General features: G+C 35.5%; 1 protein-coding gene across 4 annotated transcripts in view; it reads right to left on the bottom strand.

The window, feature by feature from the left end:
* PRKG2 (protein kinase cGMP-dependent 2) overlaps positions 1-14,547 on the bottom strand; it is a 125,323-nt gene that overhangs the window by 20,824 nt on the left and 89,952 nt on the right. For all 4 annotated transcript variants that reach the window (XM_074324384.1, XM_074324382.1, XM_019720111.2 and 1 more), the window contains one exon: positions 583-746. In XM_074324384.1, the coding sequence (XP_074180485.1) occupies positions 583-746 (164 nt within the window). The remainder of the gene's footprint in view (positions 1-582; positions 747-14,547) is intronic.

Raw genomic sequence — 14,547 nt, 5'->3', positions numbered from 1 at the left:
CTTTAATTTCTTTGGGAGTGACAATTCAATTTTAACTGATAAAACCCCTGCTGTGTCTTGTCGCTGTTCATTAGCACCTCCAGAAAGCCGCTGAGAAGGGGAATAAAATTTAAATCCAGCAATGTTGCTTTCTCTTAGCATTCCTGGTTAATGATTTATTTGGAAGATGGCTAAATTTAGTTTAATTGATTAATGAATTTAATTGAACTATGATTGCTATTTTTTCAATTACAAACCATATGTAAAAGGAAATAATAACATAGCCTGCAACTTCAGTTCCGTCTCTTATGCTGGATTATCAAAACCTTCACACACTTAATATGTTACCTATAATAACAGGGCTTGCCATTTTAGATGAACCGTAGCATTCTGTACTTCTTTCCTTCACCTTCCTGAATCTTTTCTTTACATTATAAACTAGTAAGCATAGTATATGTGCAATAACCTAAAGAGGAAAAGGCATCATACTTTATCAGAAACATTTCCAAATGTGAAACTCTTAAATCACATATTTTTTATCCTTAGTAAGTTATTTTTGCACTTCTCTGAAGAAGAGTCTGAACACAACCTGGAGGTACTTACTTGCCCGTTAGGAGCTCATACACTAGAATTCCCAGGGACCAAAAATCCACACTGAAGTCATGCCCTTTGTTGAGAATGACTTCAGGTGCTACATACTCTGGAGTTCCACAGAATGTCCATGTTTTCTGTCCAGATCCTATTTTCTTAGCAAATCCAAAGTCAACCTGGAAAAGAATGTCAAGAAATTTTTCAGAGACAAATTTTCATGTTACTCTTTAAGTTTCCCACTAACTTCCCCAATCTTTTTTCCACACCTCCACCCTTTCCTTCACACACACACACACACACACACACACACACACACACGCATGCATACACATGCACACACTGACCCTCTTGTTTATTCTTTTGTAGGGTCAGGTATAAATCCAATTACACTGGGGAAAGTTCCATGCACACACCTCTACACCCACGACCCCTAGAGGACAAGAAGAATGGTTTAGCAAGGGGAGGCCATTACAACACATGTGAAGCTCGGAACAAGCAAGACTAAAATAATTTTCAAATCAATGGTGGTATTCATTGGGAAGAGGAGAGAAGCGGGAAGCAATGGACTTAAAGCTCCATCACAAAAGAAACAAATAATAGCAGAATTGAAAGTTTGGACAAGGGACCATTTTCCCTTGGTCAAGGGACCATTGTTGAGAAGAAGGGGAGTTAAAATACTGGACAATCTTTAAACACCGTTACGCACAATGTCTGCACCCTCTGAATTCTGGCAGTCCAAAGAAAAAACCAGGATCATTCCATCTCAACCTTGGCTGGACTCTGTACACTTTCGGTCCCTCTCAGGGAGGTGGGTGGTGGATAGCACCTGCAGTAACTTCTGTATAATAATATTTATTCACTCAGCACCCACTATAGGCCAGGCTCTGCGCTAGCCTTATAAATACAGCGCTGACTAGGAGAGAAGCTCACAGTGTTGGGAATACTTCCCCTTACGTGATTAATATTATATCATGTGATATAATAGAGGATTATGGAAAGTATAAATTCAGAGGGCCAAAAAACAGATACTTCTGGAACATGAGGAGGAAGATGGTTGGGGAACACGTCATTAGGAGGAGACATTTGAGCTTGGCCCTGACTGACGATTAGGAAGTCTCCCCGGGTAATGACCTTGTTACCCTCCTCTGGCTTTTCAGCACAGGCCCCTCCACTCTCTGAGACTCTATTCAGTGAACTCTGTGCACAGAATAGAGACAGGAAAAAAGTCAGGAGCAACAGAAGACCCGCTCATTGAATGGAGGCAGTGTATAGGAATGACACCCTGCCCTGCAAAACAAACAGTTGGTTTCCTTCCACAGTGGTTATTTAGCACATACTTTCATCTCCAATGCATACAGATACTATTTTAATAAAACTGCCCCCACCTCCCTCAAGTAAACAGACACACAAATTATACCTGGGCTTCAACATGCTCATTTTAACAGCTTCATTACACACACTATCTCAATAGTATAGCAATAATCTTGGCTAAAAACCTGAATAAATAAGGTTAACGTATCAAAATAGGTCCTCACCTAAAAAAAGTATGAATCAGTGAACTATAAAATCCAGCCCTCATTTATTTATTCAAATATTGACATATAAAAATCTTTGCTTTACCGTAAATAAATCTCTTAGAAATTTACCATTTTGCTAATGCTCTTTAGTATTAGTATCAACAGCAAAAATTTCCTTATTAGAAAAAGGGAATTTAAACAACCTAATTTGAACTATTTTCTTTTATCTACACAGAATGACTCACAAAGATTATATCTAAGAGATGGCTGGGGATATTATGAAATTAAAATTTGTAACCAGCTGAGAGTAGCCTATCTACTTATTCCTCAGAGAAAGAACCAATATGAAAATCTAATTTTATAAAGACTAAAATTTAAGAGACAAGAAAGCAATGCTTATAATTGCATTTTTAATGCATGCATATATGGAAATATAATTTTTTGTTTTATAACAGCTTTTCAACTCATTTTTATTGCATGTATTTTTTTCTTTTTAGGTTGACTGGAAGTTCATTAGATGTTTAGGAGAGTTTTTCTAGTGTTGAAGTGATCAATTTTAATTTGAATAGCTGGTTTTGCTTTTGCAATATTTGTATGTTGGCCTAAAGAGATCGCAATAATTACAATAAGATTTTAAGATTTATGAAAAGTTACCACGTTTTCTATCTCCTTCGATCTTAGAGTCAACTTATCTAACCTATTTAGTCAGAGGAAATTGACACTCGGACCTACCCAGTCATGAGCCTTAAATATAGGAGGTCTCAGATCATCTGGTATGAAGTTCTGTGCATTTTCTGTAAAAATTCACACTCTTTGTCTTGTACCACTATGGCTACCACCAGAAATCCTCAATCTTTTTGTTTAACCCAATTCCTTCTAGGCAACAGAAATGGAAGCTCCTTTCTTTCCTCATTTAATGAATATTTATTAAAAACCACTATATACCAAGTACCAGGATACAGAGAAAGCCCCAGTCCTCTTAGAACTTATATTCAAGAGAACTAGAACAAGCATAAAAATATAATATACATAATAATGTCAGATAGTGACATATGCTACAAAGAAACATATCTGAATTATACTTTAAACTGGGTGATCAAGAAAAATCTCTCTGAGGATGTAGCATTTTAACAGATTTAAGCAGAAGTCTGAGTAGATTAAGAAAGAGAGCTCAGTAAAAATCTGAGCAAGAGTGATTCTGCCAGAGGAAGAGCTATTGCACGGTCCCTAGACTTTGGGCACATGCATAGTAAGTTCAAGGACAGACAGGAAGCCAAGTGTGGCTGGGCCATACATAGTGGTCTGGTAAGCCACAGAAAGGACTTTAGATTTTTATTTTTCTAAGAGGCCATTGGAGGATTAAGAGAAGGGGTATGAATGGCCTAATGGTTTAAAGGGATCATTCTATAAGACAAAAAAATAGACACAACCCTTTTAAAAATTCTACTAGCAAAACTGAGCTTTTAAGAAGATTCTGGAGCAGCTACACACAGGTTTTTTTTCTCGTCTCTCTTAAATCCCCATTATTAAGGATAGCTGATATTATGTTGGAAGCTTTAAAACATTGTCTCCAAAGATTTTAACAAACTAGAAGGTTTTAAGATGCTTCTAAATCTGCAGTGATGATTACATCATGCAGAAATAGAAAAATTAGCATTGTGGTTTACTGGATCTGGTGTCCAGTAAGTATTAGCTTTTTCCCAGAAGTTTCTCTCTGGGTCAGTAAATTTGTCAGATATTGGTTCTCTTGGTCACATAAAAAAATGGAATCAAAATGACCAGTCTAATTAAGCCAGATGATTCATGGAGACATAACATTCCAAAAAAATATTTATGTGGCATTTTTAGGGCACTTACTTAGCCCAAGTCTAGACAAGGGTAAAATGGAATCTGTTGGTCTGGTCCGCCAATAGGCAACAGTGGATGGCTCCCCTCTGGATGGAAGTGAGAATGAGAGACACTAAGGTATGGGATGGGTGAATCTTTTACAGCAACAACCCATTCTTTATGGGGGCATGATGACTCCTTTGAAATACTTGGAGGATTTAGTAGGAAGTGGGCAAGACAAAGAGGAACTCTGCATACACAAGAACAAACTGAAAAAAACTCACTGAAGGCTCATCTTATATACCACCGCCTCTTTAAGCAAAATTTACAGAACAAATTCCCTTCTCCTATGAGGTTCTTTAACACTGTTTATATTCCACAATTACATCCCTTGTGGCAGTATTGTCTAGCTGTGTGTCTAGCTCCTTGAGAAGAGGCATTATATCTTATTCATTTTGCACCCCCTACAACATTCATAACACAGCAAATGTTCAGCACATTTGGTGAAAAAAAACAAACCTGAATGCAACTTGTGAGCTAGGGACTATTTTCCTAATGTCAAAGATGAAAAAAATTAAATCTAGGAAGGTCACGAATATTTGAGGTGAGGCTGAACCAGTTTCAAAGGGAATATTCCCGTTATAAATAAGTTGATGAAGAAGTAGAAGATATTTAAGGGAAAAGAAGCAGCCTATGTTAACACATTGGTGGGAAAAACTTAATTGTCACTTAATAAGAACAGCTAATAATGGTCTGGCAAAAAGAATATAGATGGAGCCAATGATTACTTTCATTTTCAAGATAAGAAATCCTTGATATATATAAAATAATGTGACATACACGCAAGTTATAAAGCATGAGAATAAAAATACTCCACTAGCCTCTGCCAGCTTAATATTTAGAACAGAACCGACGCAGAAATCCATGTGTTCCTCCCGTGGTATCCTCCTGCCCATTGCCAACAAGTCACCACCACCTGCAGTTTGGTGTTTATCATTGGCTTGCATTCATTTCTGATTCCCCATATATCTGATATCCTTAAGTAATACATAGTTCACAGTTGTAAAATGTTTAGACAAATCATATATCTATTCCTGGGCAAATTGCCTCTTTTCGCTTAAAATCATATCTATGAATTTAATCCATATTGTAGTACATTTATTTTAACTCTGTATCATATACCAGTGAATTGACACACCATGATCGTTTTTGTCCACTATGGTGTTGATGGACATTTGTATTATATTAGGTTGGTGCAAAATTAATTGCAGTTTAAAATGTTAATAATTGCAAAAACTGCAATTACTTTTGCACCAAGCTAATATCTAATTGTGTGTTATTATAAAAATGCTTCTATTAATACTATTTTCCATGTAGCCTAGTAGATACATGTAAGAGGGTAGGATTGCCGAGTCAAAGATGTGGTACCTTCGACTTTACTAAATATTGTGAAATTATTTTCCTTAGGGACTGTGCTATATTACCACCCCTTCACCAGCAACAGTGTATAAGAGTTCCCGTTGCTCTACATCCTCACCATCACTTAGTGGTATTAACCTTTATTTTTTGCCATCTGTAATTATTAAATCACTGTGGTTTTAATCTACATCCCCCCTCATTAGTAATTAGGTTGAGCTATGGCATTACAATTAGTTCTGATATCTGAGAGAGTGCCCTCCCATCCTACCCTTCTGGTTTGTATTCAGAAATGTCTTGGTTATTCTAGGCCCTTGGTTATGAATCTACATAAACTTGAGATTCAGCTTGTGAAGCTTCATAAAAAGCTCTGCTGGAATTCCACCTGAAATGTATCAACCCTGTAGATCAATTTGGAGATGACTGATACCTTTGGGATGTTGAGTCTTCCCATTTTTAAACCTAGGCGATACATCCTTCTGAGTTAGTTAGGGTAATGCTAGCTACTGCCACAAACATATCCATGAAAATATAAAAGCTTAAACTCTACACGAATTTTCTTCTTCCTCACATAGTGGGCTTGACTGAGCAGCGGGGAACTCTCCTCCAAACATGTAGTCCCCTTCCATCTTATGGCCCTGCCAACTTCAAATCCGCTGTTTCTTGGCCACAAGCTGGAAAGCCTGCATAGAGATCAGCTGCTTAGTTCACTCTCAGCCCAGGTCTGACGGTGGTGCACAGACAGTGGGCTCACATTTCACTGGCTAGAACTGAGCCACACACGATCATAGCACAAAAAAGCCTGGGGTATGCTGTCTAGCTCTGTGCCCGGAAGAAGAGAAATGAGCCTATTAATTTAGGTCTCCTCATGTTTTGCTATACATTTGTGTAAGTTCCTCAAAGCTCTTACATATTTTTGTTAGATGTATTTCTAGATTCATTATATACTTACTTTATTACACAAACATATATAATATTTTTATGCTTTTTGTAAATGGCATGTATAGTACTATTTATCAACTATGTTTCTGGTATTTAAAAATACACTGAGGTCTTGTATTATTAATATTACATTCAGCAACCACACTAGACTCTCTACGTCATTTTAGTAATTTGTTGTTGCATTCTGGATTTCTATAGAGTTAATTATATCACATGGGGAAATAGGCTTTGTTATTTACTTTCTAATCTTTCTTACTGCATTGGGTAGGACCTCCAGTAAAATACTGAATAGAAGCACCTACCCCACTAACTTTTAAGAGCATACTTCTAATGTTTCATCATTATGTACAATGTTTGCTCTAAATTTTTGTCAGGTATCCTTCACTGGGTTAATAAAATGTATTTATATTCCTAGACTACTAAGAGATTTTATCATAATTGAATGTAGAAATGTATGAAAAATTCCCCTGCATTTACTGAGGTGATTATATAATTGTTTTTTTTTAATCTATTAATGCTGTGACTTGTTTTAATAAAATTTTAAATGTTAAATGATGCTTGCATTCCTGAGATATAGCCAACCTTGTTATGATTTATTGTCATAATTTGTATTCCTTGTAGTGTTCCATTTCCTAATATTTTGCTTATGGTTGTTTGGATTAAATTCATGAATGAGACTGGACATTAATTTGCCTTTCTTAGGAGTTTTCTTTGGAGAATCAAGTTTACACTAGCCTCATAGAATAAGATAGTATAGAGTTGAGTTGCCCAAATACTTTTCACACCACGTAAATCTCTGTTTTAACTGTAATTATGTTCACTTATGATAGTATATATCTGTACCTATTCTCTTTTACTTTTATAAGTATTTCCACAGATTTGTTAATTTTATTAATCTTTTCAAAATACCCACCTTCGTTCTATATTCCTTTTATTTTAGATTTCATTAATTAATGTTCTTAATGTTATTATTTTTTCTTTGGTTTTATTTTATTTCTCCATTTTCCAACTTCTTAAATTGGATGCTTAGCTCATTAATACTTATCTTTTCTTATTGCCTAGTTGAAACATTTAAGGCTATAACCACTAATCTAGCTATTACTTTAGCTGCAACCCACTTGTGGTGACATATACAAGTATGCAGTATATTATTTATTGTATAATGCTGTTTTTTAAAATTCATTAAAGTTTCTTCTTCACTGATCCTTGAATTCCTTTGAAATATTCTTAAAATTTCAATGATGAGTTACAATTTTTGTTAGTGGTTGCTTCCTGTTTTTAAATTTTTGTTATTGACTTCTACTTTAAATACATCGATATCAGGGTCCAAAAAGTTAATGTCCCTATTTTGGGAGTGAGGATGAAGCTGCCTCATTGACGTTTTATTCATTCTTATATACTAAGCCATGTGCTAAGTGAAGCAGAAAACAGCTTAGCAGTTTCTGCCATCATGATGCCATCAGCATAGAGGGGCAGATATATCTAAAGAAGCACTCAACAATGTCAACATTTAATATGTTTTACACTGTATTTTCTTATATAATACTCAGTATAAGTATAACGATGTTGTTCTGCTACTACATAGAGTATATTACTCACAGGAGTAATACCACAATCATATGGAATGCTTATTGATGAGTGACAGCTGAGATTTATTGGATTACAACCAAGTTTTCTGCTGAGCAACCACAAGAAGGCTAGCTAGTATATAAATTCTGCTTGGGTTGAGAACAAGGTGGGTGTTTCTTTAAACTCTTCAAGTACTGTCCTACATCTTAATATTGTCCTGGACTCATTCATGATAACCAGAAGAAGGGCTTTTAATGATTATTGTGTTCATCAGCCGTCCTTGGCCTTGAAAGTGGAGATTTTGGAAATTATTGGATGGGCAATTGAGAGAAAATGATGTGAATCTTCATGGTCCATTAGTAGTAATACCTGCCTAACCCTTAATTACTACTCAGTGTGTTTCCTGATGCAGACCGCTTGGACCAGTTGGGATTCATTTAGGAACTAATCGGGGTGGCAATATCAATGATGAATTGGGGAAGAAAAGTGGAATGATGTCTTCATTCCTTACCACAAATTCATTTTCTGTAATTATAAGAGAAGGGCACACTTCTATAGCCTCTAGAGAGACACATTCAAAATCCACACCTTTCTCTTACAGCTTTATTCCAGGACTGGTTATGCTTTGCTCAGAAAAACCACCTTTACTTTCCTGCCATCCTTAGATATCTGGCCCCTCACCGATAGTGCCAAAAAAAAAAAAAATGCAGGAAGATAAAAATATCACTTAACGAAATTTGTAGAATGAGGTCAAGGTCACTCTAACAAGGAGTCTGTCATCCTCAAAGACATTGGTGTCCAAGGCTACACTGCCGAGTGTCCATCACCCAGATGTGCATTCCTGCTGTGCTGTCACCAGGTACCCGCACCACCGCCACCTCTATTGCAATCCCCTCAGAAACCCTCAGTGAAAGCAGTTTTGCTGGGCTGCCCACCAATAGCCCAATTCCCATTTATGATTTTTGCTAAAACTTGCTTAATGGCTCAATATATTATCAAATTTTGTTATTGTGTATTTTCTAATTACTGGGAACCATATTCTGTAAATCATTAGATCAAGTTAATTAATTGTGTTGTACACATCTTCTAAAGCTTTAGTGATTTTGGTCTAGGTGTTATATCAATTTCTGAGAGAGGTGTATTAAATTTTCTTACAGTTGTTCATTTCTCCCTATTCTGTCAAATTCTGCTTCTTATTTTTGAAGCATTTGTTGGTAAATAAAAAATCAAGATTTGTGTATCATCTTGGTGAAACGAAACTTTCATCATTATATGGTAACCCTCGTTATCTCTAGTAATACTTCTTCCCTGATACCAACATTAACACCTGCATTTAAATTTGTTGAATATTTCCCAGGCATATCTTTTTCCATCCTTTTAATTTTAACCCTTCTGCATCCTCATGTTTTTAGGTCTGTCTCTTGTAAACATATAACTGATTTTTATGGTTTAAGTTTATTTGACAATCTTTGGTTTTTATCTGAAGTGTTAAGTCTGTTTGCATGTCTCTCTACTCCCAATTTGTGCTTTCTCTTTGTTTTCTAGGTTTCCTGTTTCATCTTCTTTTAAAATGAATGACGTGTTCTCCCACTTTAATTTCAATTAAACCTACTCTCAGTTTACATGCTGCAATTGTTCAGGTATTTAGCATTGTATCATTTTCAGTAGTACATAATAGAATAATTATTATGCTATACCATAATTTTAATAGATTAATAACATGTTTACCATTTTTCTACAGTCACTTCTCCCAGTAGTATCTCAGATCCTTCCTCAGGGATCATTTTATCTCTCCCTTAACCACATCCTTTGTCTGCCCTTTATCTTTGTTTGAAAATGCCTTTATTTCACCCTCCTAAAAGAGTTTCCCTGAATTTATCATTAAAGTTTGTCAGTTATTTTTTTCTCAGAACTTTGAACATATTATTCCATTGTGTTCTGGCTTCTATTGTTGAGACATCAACTGAGAGACTAATTTTTACTCCTGCTTATGTAAACTGCCTTGTCTTTAATAGCTTTTAAGACTTTCCCTTTGTTTTTGTTCTGTACTTTTGCTATCACAATGGCCAACATCCAAGTTAGCCCCAGTGATCCACTTCTCCTGGTAGGCACAGGTGTCCCTCTCACAATAATTCCCAAGAAAAATCAGGGCTGACTCTGTGTGACCAACAGAATACAGTAGAAGTCTTCATTTGTGACTGAGAATAGGTCTTAAAAGGCATTGTAACTTTTACTCAGCCTCTTAGATGACTCATGCTGAGGGAAGCCAGCCTCTATGCCATGAGGACATTTAACCCATAAAGAAGCACATGTGGAAAAGAATTAAGGCCCCCAATTAACAGGCAGCATCAACTTGCCAGCCATATGAGCAAGTCACCTTGGATTTGGATGCCCTAGTTAAGCCACCAGGTGACTGCAGCGCCAGCCAACATCTGACTGAAAATTCACGAGAGACCTTGAGTCAGAACCACTCAGCTGAACCACTCTCCGAATTCCTGGCCCACAGAAACTGTGAAATTGTAAATGATTGTTGTTTTAAGCCGTTGAGCTTTGGAGAGATTTGCTATGCAAAGAGAGGAGCTATAATAAATACAATTTGTCCCAATTGGGATTTGTTGGGGTTCCTTTACTGGATGATTGGTGTTTTCTTAAATTCTCAGCCATTATATCTTTAAATACTGCTTTCCCTCATTTTCTATATTATTTTTAGCTTGGACTCCAATTAAACGTTTTAAAAACTTCTCACTCTGTTCTTCAAGTCTCCTTATTACTCTTATTTTCCACCTTTTTGTGTCTTGAAATTTATCTTTAAGTTCACTGATTTTTCTCTTTATTTGTGAATCATCTGCTATTTAACCTATTACATTTCTCAAATTGATGTATATAATATATAAGCAGTAAAATGTGCACATATTTTTGGTGTACAGTTCATTGAATTTTAATGAAGATTATACTCATGTTAACTACAACCACCTGACGGTCAAGATACAGACACTCCTATTATCTCGGAAAGTTCCCTCATGCCCCTTTTCAGTCAAATACCCCTCCCAGAGGCAACCATTGTGTTTCTTTCTACCATCTATTCTAGAATGTCAATAGATGTTATCATACAGAAGACACTCTTTTGTGTCTGGCATCTTTTGCTCAACATAGTTTTTAAAATTCATTCATGCTGTTGTTTGCTGTAATGCATTCCTTTACACTGTTGAGCAGCATTCCATTGCTGAATGTACTACTATAAGTTTATATATTCAATTGGTGATGGGTACTTGCTGTTTCTGATTTGGAGGCTTTTAGGAATAAAGCTGTTATGAACATTCTTGCCCAAGATTTTTTAAAACATAAGTTCAATTTTCCTGGATAAATACAAGGAATGGAATTTCTACCAGGAAGCAGAGTTTCTTGTCATAGAGCAGGCATAGGTTTGAATCCGAGAAAATGACAAAACTATTCTTCCAACAGTTTACAATTTTCTTTTCCCACTAGAAAGTACTGTCAATATTTTAAACTCTGATCATTCTAGTGGGTATGAAATAATAACTCTTTGTGGTTTTAACTTGCATTTTCTTGATGACTACTGATATGGCTTATTGATCATTCCTGTCTTCTCTGGTGAATTGATTTTTCGAGATCTTTGACCATTTTTTTCCACTTGGGTTGTCCTTTTATTATTGAGCTGTAGGAGTTCTTTATACATTTCTGGATACAATCAAGTCCTTTGTCATAAATAGATATTGCAAATATTTTCTCCCAGTCTATGGCATAACTATTCATTTTCTGAACAATACAATATTTTGATTATCAGAAATTTTTTGTTTTATGAACTGCATGTTTGTGTCCCCCACCCAAATTCTTATATTAAAACCCTAATGCCCAGTGTGATGGTATTTGGAGATTCAGCCTTTAGAAGGTAATTAGGTCATGAGGGTAAAGCCCTCATGATGGGATTAGTGCCCTTTGCAGAAGAGACTGGAGAGAGCTCTCTGTCTCTATCTCTCTATCTTCTTCCCTCCCTCTCTCTCTCCATCTTTCCCTGTATGTAGAAGTGAGAAGGCAGCTGTCTATGGGCTAGGAAGCTGGCCCTAACCATACACCACTTCTATCAGAGCCTTGATCTTAGACTTTCCAGCCTCCAAAACTATGAGAAATAAATGTTTGTCGTTTAAGCCACCCAGCCTATGGTATTGTTGTTATAGCAGCCCAAACTTTTTAAGATTGCTACTATTTGTGTCCTAAGAAATCTCTGCTTACCCCATGTTGTGACGATATTACCCTACGTTTACTTCTGGATGCTTTATAGGTTTAGGATTCATCTGGAATTAATTTTTGTATATACTGGGAGGTGAGTCAGGTTCATTTTTTTCCCCCACATATCCATATCCAGTTGTTTCATCAACACCTATTGGGAAGACTACTAGTCTTTCCTCTTTTGCTAGAAATCAGTTGACTACATATATCTATTTCTGGACTTTATTCTGTTATATTAAGCTACTTGTCTGTCCTTACACTATTATCACACTGCCTTGATTAGTATAACTTTATAATAAATCTGATGTAAGATATTATAAATTTATCAACTTCGTTTTTCAAAGTGGTTATTAACTCTTTTGAACACTGCATGTAAGTGTAAATTTTAGAATAAACATCTCAGTTTCTAAAAAATGGTTGCTCCAATTTTTATGGCAATGGCCTTCAATCGTTAGATTTGGGGACAATGGACATCTTATCAAATATTGAGTTATCCAATCTATGAACATAGGGTATCTTACCATATAGTTATTTTTTTTCTCAGCAATATTTTTTTGGTTTTCAATGTAGAAGTCTTCCACATTTTTACACATTAATTTTGTTCAAAATTATTTTCTGATTTTTGATATTATAAATGGTATTTTTATTTACTTTATAAAAATTTATTGCTAGTATATAGAAATAGAATTTTTATTTATATATTGACTTTGTAGCTGTAATCATGTTTAACTTATTCTTTCTAGTACTTTTTTGATAGATTCTTTAGGCTTTTCTACATAAACAATCATGTCATCGACAAATAAAGATAAGTAACTTCTTTCTTGTTAATCTTTGGCTTTTCATTTCTTTTTCTTGGTTTATCTCATTTGCTAAGATCTCTGCTACAATGTTGATAATAGTGGTGACAGAAAATATTCTTGCCTTGTCCACAATTAATGGAAAATGTTCAATATTTCACTGTTAAATATGATGTTAACTAAAGGTTTATCCCCTGTGCCTTATACAATAAGGAGTGTCCTGAAATGAACAGCTGCAAACAGCTGTATCAATGTGGATTTGACCCACATTGGGTTCCTTCCCTTTTTTCAAAGTTTCAAAGTCTATTTTTTATTGTTCTCCAATGTCTTCACACATTTTATACATATATTATAATTAATGTCAATAAGATCATTCCACTGCAAGCTATTCCACCATTCATGAAAATTTCTATTGAATATTACATTTCAATTATGTTCTTAATTTCTTAATAGAAGTTTTATTTGTTAGTTTTTTCTAAATCTGTTAGATCGTTTTCGAGAGACTCTGTTCCTTACTCATTTGTTATTTCCTCTCTTATTTTTATAAGGTGCGTTAGATGCATTTATTTTACAGTTTTTATCTGATTACTCCAATATATGAAACACTTATGTGTCTGCCATATAATATTCATGGCACCTTTTTATCTTATATATTTTTAAATTTTATTTTTTAAACATGAGCTCATGTTCCCTGGAACTTTATCTCTGAGAGTCCTAAGTTGAGAGTACATTCTTCCAGAGAGAATATACATTTATTCTTGGAAACTTGAATATACTACCAACATGGCTCCATTTCCATTCAAATTCTTGCTTGGGTTTTTCCATCCTTGAAGACTGGGCACCCAATCTCCACAAAGACCAGCTTGTGGCCAAGAACTCTTAGAGGTAACCTCTGTTTCTCTACCAAGAGCCCAATAATGAGAAAAGCATGTTTTCTTGCATTTACTCTGTGTTTGTAAATATTTTTTCTTGTTTTCTATTTCTCTGAGAGTGTGATCTGTGTGTTTCCTGGCTCTGTACAATGTTCTCTGTTTGAACTGCCCACACTGCCCAGGTCCAAACCTTGGTCTCCTGTTTCCAGAGGGTGCAGCTAATAAAATCAAACCTCTAGGCCACCTAGAATTGCTGGGTGCCCACAAGACAGCAGCTCCAATGTTTGAGTTCCATCCTACGCTACTGCTCAAGCTTGGTTCCCAGCCTCAGGAGAATCCCAATGCTGTCTTAGAAATTCAGCCCTGCATGTAATACTGTTTTTCATGTTTCATCCAGTATTTTTAGACATTTTATAGTGAGAGGATCAGGACATCTAATTTGATATACAGCTAGAAATGCAAATAGCCAACATTTACTCTTTAATTTTAATAACCTTCATTTAGCTGGTTGGCAAATGAGTTAGCAGGGTGACTATGACTATAACCATGACTAACAGGAGAGATATTTACTGATCTCCATGACTATAAATATTGAATATGCTATCTAATATTTTAAAAACAAACAGCTATAAAAAAAGAAATGAACCTAATGGATATCTGGACCCCTCATGATATTTTTTTTACTTCTAGAATATTCCAAAGGATTTCCCTAAAGAGCTGTGAGAGGCAGAGCCAATGAAGGAATTGTGAAGAAGAGGAGTGATTGAGGGCTTGTGTTAGTACCTCACC

Source organism: Rhinolophus sinicus, linkage group LG02 (assembly GCF_036562045.2).
Source record: "Rhinolophus sinicus isolate RSC01 linkage group LG02, ASM3656204v1, whole genome shotgun sequence".
NCBI classification, from domain to species: domain Eukaryota; kingdom Metazoa; phylum Chordata; class Mammalia; order Chiroptera; family Rhinolophidae; genus Rhinolophus; species Rhinolophus sinicus.
Note: the sequence above shows the minus strand (reverse complement) of the source record. Positions and strands in the feature narration are given on the sequence as shown.